Source organism: Chenopodium album, chromosome 14 (genome assembly GCF_948465745.1).
Source record: "Chenopodium album chromosome 14, dcCheAlbu1.1, whole genome shotgun sequence".
Lineage (NCBI taxonomy): Eukaryota > Viridiplantae > Streptophyta > Magnoliopsida > Caryophyllales > Amaranthaceae > Chenopodium > Chenopodium album.
The window spans coordinates 50,040,582-50,051,775 of NC_137847.1; the positions used below are offsets into that span (position 1 = coordinate 50,040,582).

Genomic DNA, 11,194 nt, shown 5'->3' on the forward strand with positions numbered 1-11,194 from the left:
CACTCCATTTCTCAATTCCCATCTCTATTACCTATCCCCCCTAAGTAATAAAATCATGGGAATAAACCCATTGTATTCCCATTCTCATTCCCTACTTATATTCCCATTCCCACAAAACAAACATGAGACTTTAAATCCCCATATATTTATTCCCATTCCCACCTTCCAATTCCCACCAACCAAACACCCCCTAAAAGAAAGAAAGAGTGATTTTATTAGATTTTTTATTTTTTATTTGTTTCAGATCTTACGGTCAAAATTTTCCCTCCTTTTCGAGGTGAGCAGTTGGTTGCCGTTCGATTGTGATAGGACGGTCAGGATTTTATATGAGGGGGAATATTTTATTTTAATTTAATGTTTTTGTGGGGACCACTGTAATATATGAGGCTTGATAAGCGTATAAGCATTACGGAGTACATTTTTTTTTTTGGACATAAAATACTTCTATTAGGGGAAGGGGTGGGATAAGACAGTAGCAGTGGCCCAGACTTTAATAATTCATTGGAGGAGGTTGTTGGTAGTTGAGACATTAACTTAACTTTACAGGCCAAAACAATAGGAGATACTGGTGGAGCATTTTGTTTATTATTGTACGAATTAGATAATAGTCGATCATTTTTATCACTGAGAAGAAATAATAGGAGACTTGATCTCACATAATTCAGTCCCCCTTGAGGCATTGAGGTACTGATGTACTTAGCATTTTAGCAGTGTCTGAACCAAAACCCCCACAGTTATGGAATCAATTGTCTATTTTGTGCAATCAATTGTTTGTTTCCGAAATCAATCGTCTATTTATGTAATCAATTGTCTATGTAACGTGAACAATTGAATCTCACCAAAAAAAACACCTTTTCTGAATACTTTTTCATAAACAATCGATTTGCAAAATAGACAATTGATTTCGAAAATAGACAATTGATTTCAAAAATGGACAAAACGACTAGGGCAAATTTCGTCCATTTCTGTTAGAGATCTATCACTCCTCATCCTTAACGCATTTTCACAACACCCATGAATAGTGTCAGCGAATGAGGTGTGACATATAACATGTCACTGGTTGAGGAATGGTGTCATGTGTCGAAGGATGGTCCTTTTAGTAAGTTTGTCAAACAAGAAAAGTTTTAAGTTCTGTGACATATTTGGATTATTATTTGAGGGTTGAACGTGGTTATAGTTAAAATGCTGATATGTTCTTTTAATTAGGTTGATAAAAACATGAGTTTCTTTGCTTGAAATTCTATGAGGAGACATATATTAAACTACTAATCAATATGGTAAGGAACAATGATAATTGTGACTAGGGGGTGTTCAAAAAAATCTCATTTGTGATCCGGCCAATTCGATCCGGTTTTTTAGGTTTCGTATATATCAGATCGGGTATCCGAAATATTCGATTTTTGTATTTAATATTAAAAAATATGATTTTTTTTTTTTTTTTTTTAAAACTAACAAGTATATGAAAGATATTTGATCTAATCCGCAATTCGGCCGATCCAATCAAGTTTTTCATATATTTCGGATATTTCGGATCAGCTTTAGATCGGAAATTTTAAAATTCGAAACATAAATCTGAAAATTTTCATATCGGATTCAGATCAAAATTTTCCCAAATCGAAATTTTGGATTGGGTCGGATTGGAAATCCGATTTGAACACCCCTATTTGTGACTACGTTACTACTTTATTGAAAAGTAAATTATAGAGTGATACATTTTTGCACTATTATGCTGTTTGATGAAATTACATTCATGAATCACATAAAATTTACCTAGTTCACTAACATTAATCCCTAACCTCTAAAAGCCCCAACTTACATAATTAGTAATTACACTTCACTTTTCTTATCTACAGTGTGGACGTTTTTACCCTAAAAAATATGAGTTTATTACACTTTCTTCTTCTTGTTCTATGATGCCTTTTTGCTTTATCTCCATTGGTTCACCTCCATTTCCTCTCTTCTATGCCCTCATTTCCAGATCTATCACAAAATAAGGGAATTTTTTTTTGCTTGTTGATTTTCGTTCCAGTCACCTATCTTCATTCATTCGACATTATAAGCAAATTTCCCTAATTTTAGGCTCAAATTCTCTAACCTCTCTCAATATCAATCTGGTATTTTTCCTTGAAGAACCCTGAACATTGGATCCGTTGCCCTTTAGCTGAATTTTCCCTTTGAATTTGCTTGATTCTTCAATTCTATTTGTGATTTTCAATCGATCCTTTCAACCCATACAATATGCTGAATTTCAATATCTCATTCGGGGCCACCACGTACGGGTTAAAATTAAAAGGCAGAAAATATGCCATTTTTAACAATCGAATGATGTATGTTTCATCAATCTCTCAATATATTTGTGGTAAATGGGAAGTATATGTAGTTTTGGGTGTAATTGCTTTTGAAACTAACGGTTTCTAGGGTTTTAAAATTCTTTTGATTTTTCTGCTTTTTTGGTTTTACTTAGGATTTGGGATATTGACGATTTTAGGTGAGTAAATATTTCAATTTGTTTGCAATTTTACCCCATTTCAATCCCTAATTTCGTCCCCATTTTCTAGGGTTTTTCTCTGGTCCCCTGATTTTAATATCGATCTTCTTATTTTGCAGTTTGATGAGCTTCGGAAACAATATTTGAGCAAATACTTGTATTATCTTAAATTTGTCTTCAAGCTTCCCTGGTAAACCTTTTCTTTTAATTTAATTATATTTAGATCTTTCTTAGTCTGAATTGGATATGATTTTCACAACCAAATCCTAGAAATTCTTCTTAGAATTTAGCTATGATTTTCCAAGAGCATGCATGGATGAAATTGTGTGATTTGTTAAAAATTTTGTAATTTGTTTTGATTTTGGAAATTATTTACTTATTAAATTGTACTAATTCTTCAAAATGTAAGCTGCATTTCCCTCTAATTTTTCTGGGTTCCATTAGTTTTAGTTAATAATTATTTGGATTTTTCTTGGGTTTTGTTTGATTTCTTTTTGTAGAGCTTTGTGAATGAATTGAAATTATATTAATCGTTCATATTTAATTGAGCTGTCATATGTTAGACTGTTATTATATTGAGTAGAATTTTTCTGGGTCGTAGAGTTTTTTTCAATTTGATGCAATTTAGCTGTAGAATGTCAAATTTCACTCTAAATTATCTTAAATCTGCTCAAATATTGCTGGGTTGTGCATATGATTTGACTTTGTGTGAACATAAAAGGCTGGTTTTTGAGGTGAAAAGTATGATCTTGACTGTTTGATTCGTGTGGCATTGGGTGAATTGTATGATTTCCATAAATTGATTTGCTGAAATGTCTTAAATTTAGCTGTTAGAATGAACACATGACCACCTTCTCTTCTTCCTTTTGCAACTCCCATGAAAAAACAAATCAGAGGTAAAACATTTGATTATAGTTATTATGAATTCAACAAAAAAGAAAAAATCAAAATCAACCACCTCAAAGGTTAAAAGGACTTGTTTTGTATGTACTGTTTGAGTGTGAATTTATGCAGCAGTACCCAACACAACAATGACTTCAGGTTTTCCTTCTCTTTGTTTACATTCACATTTCATTTTCTCTCTCTTCAGATTATCTTTGCAAAATCAACCACCAATAATGGCCAATGGGCGGAAGGGACAGTGGAAGAGCGGTGTGAAGTGCGGTTGGTTCTTCAATATCTCGAGCAACTCTAGAGGGAATTTGTAATTAAAGACAGAAAGTACGCCATTTTCAGCAATTGAGAGTTGTAAGTTTTCTTTGATTTGGTATCGTCTATATTTTCAATCTCGGGTTTCTTTTTAGTGATAATTCAAGGAAAGGGGTAACATTTAAGGTTTCTAAAAGTTAAATAACATGTAAGTGAAATTCTGGTGATGGAACCAACAAAGCAGCCTATGGTGAAGTCGCGGCTTAAATGGCTGTTCGGGATCTCTATCCCTGAGCTTTTGGAGTTACCGTGTTTATTCTGAGCCAACTAAAGCACTCATTTTAGTTTCTGAAGTTGGAAAGCTGGTTTTATTACAAGAATTTGGACAATTTTTGATGAATTGTTGGGCAGAATTATTGTGGGCTTTACTCTTTAAGGATAAGTAGTGTTGTTTTGCTTGAATTGATTAGAAAAAAGTATGGGCTAATTTGGCTAATCTTTTTCTCTCATCTTGCTTTCTCTCAACTTGATTATACAATTTATGTGGTGTAAAATTGAATTTAGTTTCTGGGTAGTGGATTTTGTGGGTTTTTCAAATCCATTAAATTTGGAGAAATTTCTTGATATAACAACGAAGGGTTAGTAAAGTAATAGATAAGAGTACAATTTTAATTTTGACTGTACTTTATATTGATTTAAAATGAGCAATTTTTTGAAAAGAAATATTCATCCTTTGTTATATTTAATTTTTCAGTCAGCCAAAGCAAGTTGTGGTGCTTTGAATTGAACGGAAACGTTAGCAATGCAGAGTGCATAAAGTTCAAAGTTTCAGACTGTATCTAATGTGAGTGATCGAATAATGGCAATATCTTCATCCTTGTTATACATATATCTGGCTGATGTTGGGTTATTCTTATTCTTGTGCTTTCTGTTTCGTTTCTTCCATGTGTTATATTCCAGTTCAAGAGCTTGAGCTTAGGTGTTGGGTTTAGGAATTTGATTTCTACTTGATTCTATTCAGGGTTTTATGTGTAGGATTTGAATTTCTACTTGAATTAGGTACAATAAGTGAATTGTTTATAAATGTTAATAGCTTCACTTTTAATTTTTTTTCTTTGCTTGATTATTGATTTTTCAGTACTATAATAAAAGTGTGGTACAAGCTAGAACATGGGGAGACATAATAATGGAGTTTGTCAAAAAAAAAAAAAAAAGCAATTATGCGTAAAGACTGCAATGAATCAAAAGTTTTGCTTCATTTAAGCATACAAAGAAATTATTTTAACTGATTCTTTGCTTTGCTTGAAAGTCGAGGTCTCGTAAGCAAAACTCCTTGCAAAAGCAATTACACCATAGATCTTATGAATATGAAGATGAAGCTTTGAAGCAGGTAATTCTCAGATCACCTCGCTGGCTGCAAAAACCTAAAACCAGCAAGAGGGATGTACGACTAAGATGGGAACTCCCTAACATTCCCGTTATGGGGCACCATGGGGTACTTCATTCAAGTGTGGCTTCTAGATTATATTAACATTCTAGAGAGATGCAAAGTACTAGAAAGTACTTAAGCTGAAGCAAATCTAATGACAATGTCATGACTGGAAAAATCACATTTTTCTTCTCCTTGCATCACGACTGGGAGATACTTGGTGCATCTGCCTTGCCATTGGTTATTTTCTATGTTATTTCTTTCTCTGCGTTTATTTAATATCACCATGTCTATGCTCTAACATGAGCACCTTCATGTGTTCTAGTACCAGCTTCACATGCATTTAGCGTTATGTTGAGTCCCGCAAAGAGCATAACCTTTTGTGTTTAGTTGCCTTCTTTGCTCTCGGCTGATCCAGAGTTCCAGTCTGTTATGAATACTTCATCCATTGTCAATTTGTCATGTCCTGTATTGACAACAATTTATAGCCAGTATTGATGTTCTGTAGAAGGTAGATATGTTTCAGCGATCCTTCACCTTGTTTTCCCCTGTGTTGTATTAGTTTCTCTAAGCAGTTAGATACTTTGTATAATATTATATCGGTTTCTGAGAGCTCATTTATAATGTATTAAGTTGGTTATATGAAACATTCTTTTTCAACTGTTTTGGCATATTTATTTCTGTTATGCATATGTTTTTTCGTTTGATTGAGTCATCTTTGTCTGTATTATGATGGCCTTAAATTATTCTGGAACTTAATACCTACTTATTATTCTTATGTTGACTTTCAAAGGCAATACTGGCATGGTACTGTGGTTGTGCAATACTTGTTGCACACATCGTCTATATTTTGTCCAACTTGATAGTCATTTTGCTTCTTAACCTGCAGGATACAATTGTACCTAGGATTTGGAGGTGTTCTTTTGAGTGCTGCTTATTTCGTTTATACGAGCATGTCAACATCAGGTGTTAGAAAATCGAATGAAAACTGGGAGATACTTGGTGCATCTGCCTTGCCATTGGTTACCCTTCTGGACCTAACTTCCGTTTGCCTGTGAGTGCCAACCATAATTCTGACGTATTCGTGAAATCACTCTTGAATATGTGCGTGCTTAAACTTGAAATTTTGCAGATTCACCTGGGCTTTGTGGCCGATTTGGAGCTTCTTGACCCTACCTCTTGTGGTATGTCTCCATTCCTTTCCTTATCTTAATGAATACCTCTTATTTGAACACCCTTCAGCCCCATGCCAAAAAAATGAAAAATTCACTTCTCATGCTCGTTCTGCAGTTCACACTTTTCATGGCCTAAACTTTGATTATAGGGTGACATGTAAGATCATGTATTCACGCCCAAAGTTGAATTTAGAAGGATTATGGACTGACTTAAAATGAAAATTGAAATGCTTTGTACTTGTTGTAAATACTCTTCTTATTCTGGTATATATCTGCACTGCAGGCTATAGCTCTTTCTTTAAAAGATGTTGTTGAAACCTCAGACATAAATCATGCTGGATTACCTCAAAGCCCAAGCAAGCAAACAGCTAATGCTAATGAAAAGAGCTACGATCACTCACGGGAAGATAATTTGAGAAGGAGTACAGGTCAGTATTTTTGATCATCTTGTATATTTCACGGCTACACAGCACGAGCTCATTTTCTGACCTTTGTTCACAACATGCTGTCAGGAATTCCAAACTCACACATCTGCTGCATGACTCATTAGGTAGAAATCATATCCCTTTAATTTTAATTTCCAAGAATAGATACTTATTTTTCTGAATTCACATATTGCTTTCTACTCTTGTGTATTTTGCAGGAGGTGATTTTAAGACAATATTGTTTGTACAAATTTGCCCATCAGAGCATGACTTGGGTGAGTCTTTGAGCTCACTGAAGAACTTGCCCCAGCAAAAAGGCAGATTGATACAAGTGAGCTTCAACACTCCCAACTGTGCCCTCAACACAATGCACCAGCTTCATAAATCGAGGCAAGGATCCAAATCCAAAGAGGAATTCATAAGAAAGCTAGAATCAAATTAATGGTCTTACTTTGCTCAAACATCTAACTGTTTGATTTCCGTGTGGTTCAATTTTCTTCAAATTAATGGTCTTACCTTGCTCAAAAATCCAAATGTCGTCTATATATTGAATGGAAGGTGTAAAACGTGATATGCTGCTAATTAGTGATTGTTTTGGGCTGAAATTTTGCAGGATGGACAATACTGTAGTCCATCTGATCCAGCCTATGACCAAGTACTTGATCCCCTTGCTATGGTGGCTCAACATACACCCAATACCTCTTCTGGAAGCTCTTCATGGGTGGAGAGAGAGGTTAGTTGTTATCATCAGTTATTGACTGCGATTTGTTCATCATGGAGTGCTCTAGATTTGGATATCTTGTCCTCTATTCAGGGATACTTTGTTTCGTTCTTAAGCACCTTTTCATATCTCGAGTTTAGCAGTTCATTTTGTGATCTATACTAAAAATTAGATGTTTAAATGGTTAGCATTTCTAAGTTCTAGATTTTTTCACATTCTCTCTTTTTCTATCTTTTGCAATTTGCTTTTCGTTTAAATTATTAATTTTGACCAAGTTTTTCATTTGGTTTGATTTTTGTATAGTCCGAACTTCAGAATTATGTATTGCTCATTTTTTTTATTGTTGATGTGAATCATGTGATGGAGTTTGATAGATTTTGAATACCTCTCAAGAAATGTATTTAGATTTACTTTGTTGGTTTTTTAATCTGAATTGATTGAACTTGAGCAAACCATTTTATCATTGTTGCTCATTTCTGAAGTTGAGATTTTGCGACAGTGCTCAATGTTAAGCTAGAGTTAGAATCTAAATACACTTTCTGATTTTCAATTAACTCACCATCTTTTATGAGAAGAGGTCTGCTAACAGTATTGTGACACACTTCGTCTATATTTTATTATTTGATAATATAGCTGATATGAGGTCTGATTCATTTACAGGAGTGAAGGGAGTATTGTGACTCATTCCTTACCCTTTGCGGAATATGCTTGAATTAATATCCACGTATCTGGACTTTATTGATAGTTAATTGACACAACTGTATAAGGTCTTAGTTTTGTTTAATTTCCTACTTTAAGTTATAAATTAAGCATGCTTTTGATTTATTATTCTTTTCTTTTGTATGGGATGGAAATTACATTGGTTTTTTGACGAAGACTTGTTCTGTTCTTGCAAGAGTAAGCTCTTCCTAATTTGTCGCAACTCAACTGTATCGCAAATTTGCCACTTATAATTTATGAGGAAAAGAGATTATATCGCATATATATTATTTATTGAATTTCTTATCGTATAGATGTTTATTCGGGAAAACCAAATGTCTAATGAGTAATGTTTGAAATAGCAAGTTTGCAGTATTATTGAGGAATCTTCATGTTTGAAAAATTATACAGAGACAGATCACATGGTAACCCTGCATTGTGTTAATACTTTGTAGATAAATTCCTCCTTACATTTTCTTTAGGCAATAGTTTGTTCGACTTTATGAATTGTTCAACTTAATTCAGTAACTTTTGACTTTATTAAAAATGAGAAAAAAAAAAAGATGGTGAAAATAGCACCAACACTGTTTGTGGAAATTCTATACATTATATGCCCATTTTTAAAGATCATGTCTTTCGCAATTGCTAACGCTTGATAATTAGCAACAATTGGATATAAAGTATTAGCCTTAGTAAACATATAAGTTGAAGGGTTAAGGTAACTCCGGTGTTTATATAATGCTTGGGGAGGCAGGGTTGGGGCTATTATTTTATTTTTAGTAGTTGCTTATTCAATATAAGAGGTTTCCATTGGGTTTGCTTGGCAATAGCTTATTAATTTATAGAACAATATCTTACTGTTCTCTGTACATTTTATTATTTTTAAGATGACAAATTTACCATATACTGGTTGTTTCAGGCTATGCAAGCTGGGTGAGAAACGCCTCAAGGAAACTGGAGCTAAATTTAAAGTTGATTTCTAAGGCTTATGATGTAAGTCTTCGATTGTCTTTTTCTCTTTCTGTAATTGGATTTAATCTACAAAAAGGATGGAGTTTTTTGATATTTAAGATTTATGTGAGCTCACATGTCCATTGATAATCACAAAATAAATTAGTATAAAGGTAACATACTAAATGAAAGAAGATTATGACAAAGGAAAAAAGGGACAATACAGAGCAAAGGAAACCAGGTGAAAAGAAAAAAAGAAAGAAGAGAGAGAGAGGGGGGGGGGGGGGGGGAGGTGCGAATTCCTTAAAATTTCAATGGGGGAGACTTTTTAATGTCAACGGGGGAACATTTAGTCTACTTAAAGGGATAACCGTGTTGCTGGAACAAAGTTGTGCAATTAGTGCGAGTTCCTTAAAATGTCAATCGGGGAGACTTTTAAATTAAAATTTTCTACTTATAACTTTGATTCTATAAACCCTTTGCTCAAAATCTTGTTTAAGCTAATTTAATTAGGAATGCAGGACTTATTTACCTGTTATTTGATGTATGCTTGCTTGTTGTCTGTGGTCTACCGTGTTTTTTCAACTGGATTAGCATCACTGCTATTGCTGTGTTTTGCATAAATGGGCTGAAGCTGGAAACAAATGGTAATTTTGACAGATCTTGTGGAGATGACTACTGAAAAAAATGTGGATGGTGGGAATGAAATTTCCGCTAACTATGATGAGCGGCTCACACCAGCTGAGAGACGATACCTAGAGCAGTGGAAGCAACTTGAAGTAAGACGGCTGCTCAAGACTGTCAAGAGTGCTAATGAATCACATCGCGTTCGTGTTCCAAAGAAAATAACCTGGCGAATTTGAGTTTCTATGTGCTGATGAGTTTGTTGCATCCTCATGAAACTTGTCGTTGATTATTGCATCTTGGTGTAACTTACCTGTTTTTTTTCTTAAAAGGTCTGTTTGGTGCAACCAAAATCAGAAATTGATCTCCAGTTTGAATCGACGAGTAGGAAATAAAGACTATTGGATATATTTTCACACATTACAGTGATCACATATGTTCTTGAACTCAGATTTGTACGATTTTGGTCTTATATTATACTCTGTATTAATAATATATGATACTATGTATCATCGTAAGGGTTTTGTTCATTAGGCCTTGTGCTCTAGTTGAAACTGCATGACGGTAGATCCCTTAAGGATAACAGTAATACTGAGGGGTTTGACAGACTTTTTTATGAATGCGTAAAGCTAAAATGTTGAGTTTTTATTAGGATCTTGCTAACGAACGCTCTCGGGGCGTTAGATAATCATTTAATATATGTTCTAAAGTGGTATTAATTTAGGAATGAATGCCAAAGCCACGCGTCAATCGGTGTAATTAATGTTTATTTTTATTTAATATTTTAACTTTTAGTTAATGGTGTTCATTTGCTTTTGCCTCGGGGCGTTAGATAATCATTTAATATATGTTCTAAAGTGGTATTAACATAGGAATGAATGCCAAAGCCACGTATCAATCGGTGTAATTAATGTTTATTTTTATTTAATATTTTAACTTTTAGTTAATGGTGTTAATTTGCTTTTGCCTTTTTATTATTAATCAATAATATTTATTACACCATCTTATTAATGTCACCTCTAATTAGACCTGGCAAACAGGTCATTCGGGTCGGGTTCGGGTCGGGTCATTTCGGGTCAAGAAATGTTCGGGTTGGGTTCGGGTCGGGTCAATTCGGGTTTCGGGTCAAAGTCGAGTCAACGCTTCGGGTCGAGTTCGGGTCAGGTCAATTTCAGGTCGGGTCGATTTCGGGTCGGGTCAATTCGGGTTGGGTCAATTCGGGTCGGGTCAATTATCAGGTCAAGTTGTCGGGTCAAGTTCGAGTCGGGTCAAGTTCGAGTCGGGTTAAGTTCGGGTTGGGTCATTTCGGGTTGGGTCACTTCAGGTCATGTCACCTTTCAGGTTCAAATGTCGGGTCAATTTCGGGTCAGATGAGTTTTTAAATCCAATCATAAATAAATAATAATGATATTATTTTATCTTCTCAAATATGTTTTTATGATCAACAATTCCGATAAGGTTATACAAAATACATGTAGTCATGTGTTGATTATTTGATTATATAAGATTATAAGAATTATAATCTAAAATTAT

At 34.2% G+C, this 11,194-nt stretch overlaps 1 protein-coding gene across 7 annotated transcripts; it reads left to right on the plus strand.

The window, feature by feature from the left end:
- Positions 1-1,842: 1,842 nt before the first annotated feature.
- On the plus strand, positions 1,843-10,191 carry LOC145577432 (uncharacterized). Of its 7 annotated transcripts, none has more exons than XM_081634868.1 (12): positions 1,843-2,678; positions 3,579-3,736; positions 4,392-4,481; positions 5,956-6,120; positions 6,199-6,250; positions 6,525-6,669; positions 6,754-6,791; positions 6,885-7,056; positions 7,280-7,399; positions 8,048-8,154; positions 9,006-9,079; positions 9,698-10,191. In XM_081634868.1, coding segments are annotated over exons 3-7 (402 nt in total). In that variant the 5' UTR covers positions 1,843-2,678; positions 3,579-3,736; positions 4,392-4,479; the 3' UTR covers positions 6,885-7,056; positions 7,280-7,399; positions 8,048-8,154; positions 9,006-9,079; positions 9,698-10,191. The 7 variants fall into 7 exon arrangements, with proteins under 7 accessions (XP_081490994.1, XP_081490993.1, XP_081490989.1 ...); XM_081634867.1 differs by lacking the exon at positions 8,048-8,154 and adding an exon at positions 8,264-8,284; XM_081634863.1 differs by lacking the exon at positions 8,048-8,154 and having other exon boundaries at positions 1,843-2,488; positions 2,608-2,678.
- The last annotated feature ends 1,003 nt before the right edge of the window (positions 10,192-11,194 follow it).

What these genes read in the sequence shown, in the direction of transcription:
- LOC145577432 (XM_081634866.1), top strand. An exon ending in GACCTAACTTCCGTTTGCCT is followed by an intron (nt 6,121 to 6,198) that starts GTGAGTGCCAAC and finishes GAAATTTTGCAG; the next exon opens with ATTCACCTGGGCTTTGTGGC. An exon ending in TCTTGACCCTACCTCTTGTG is followed by an intron (nt 6,251 to 6,524) that starts GTATGTCTCCAT and finishes TCTGCACTGCAG; the next exon opens with GCTATAGCTCTTTCTTTAAA.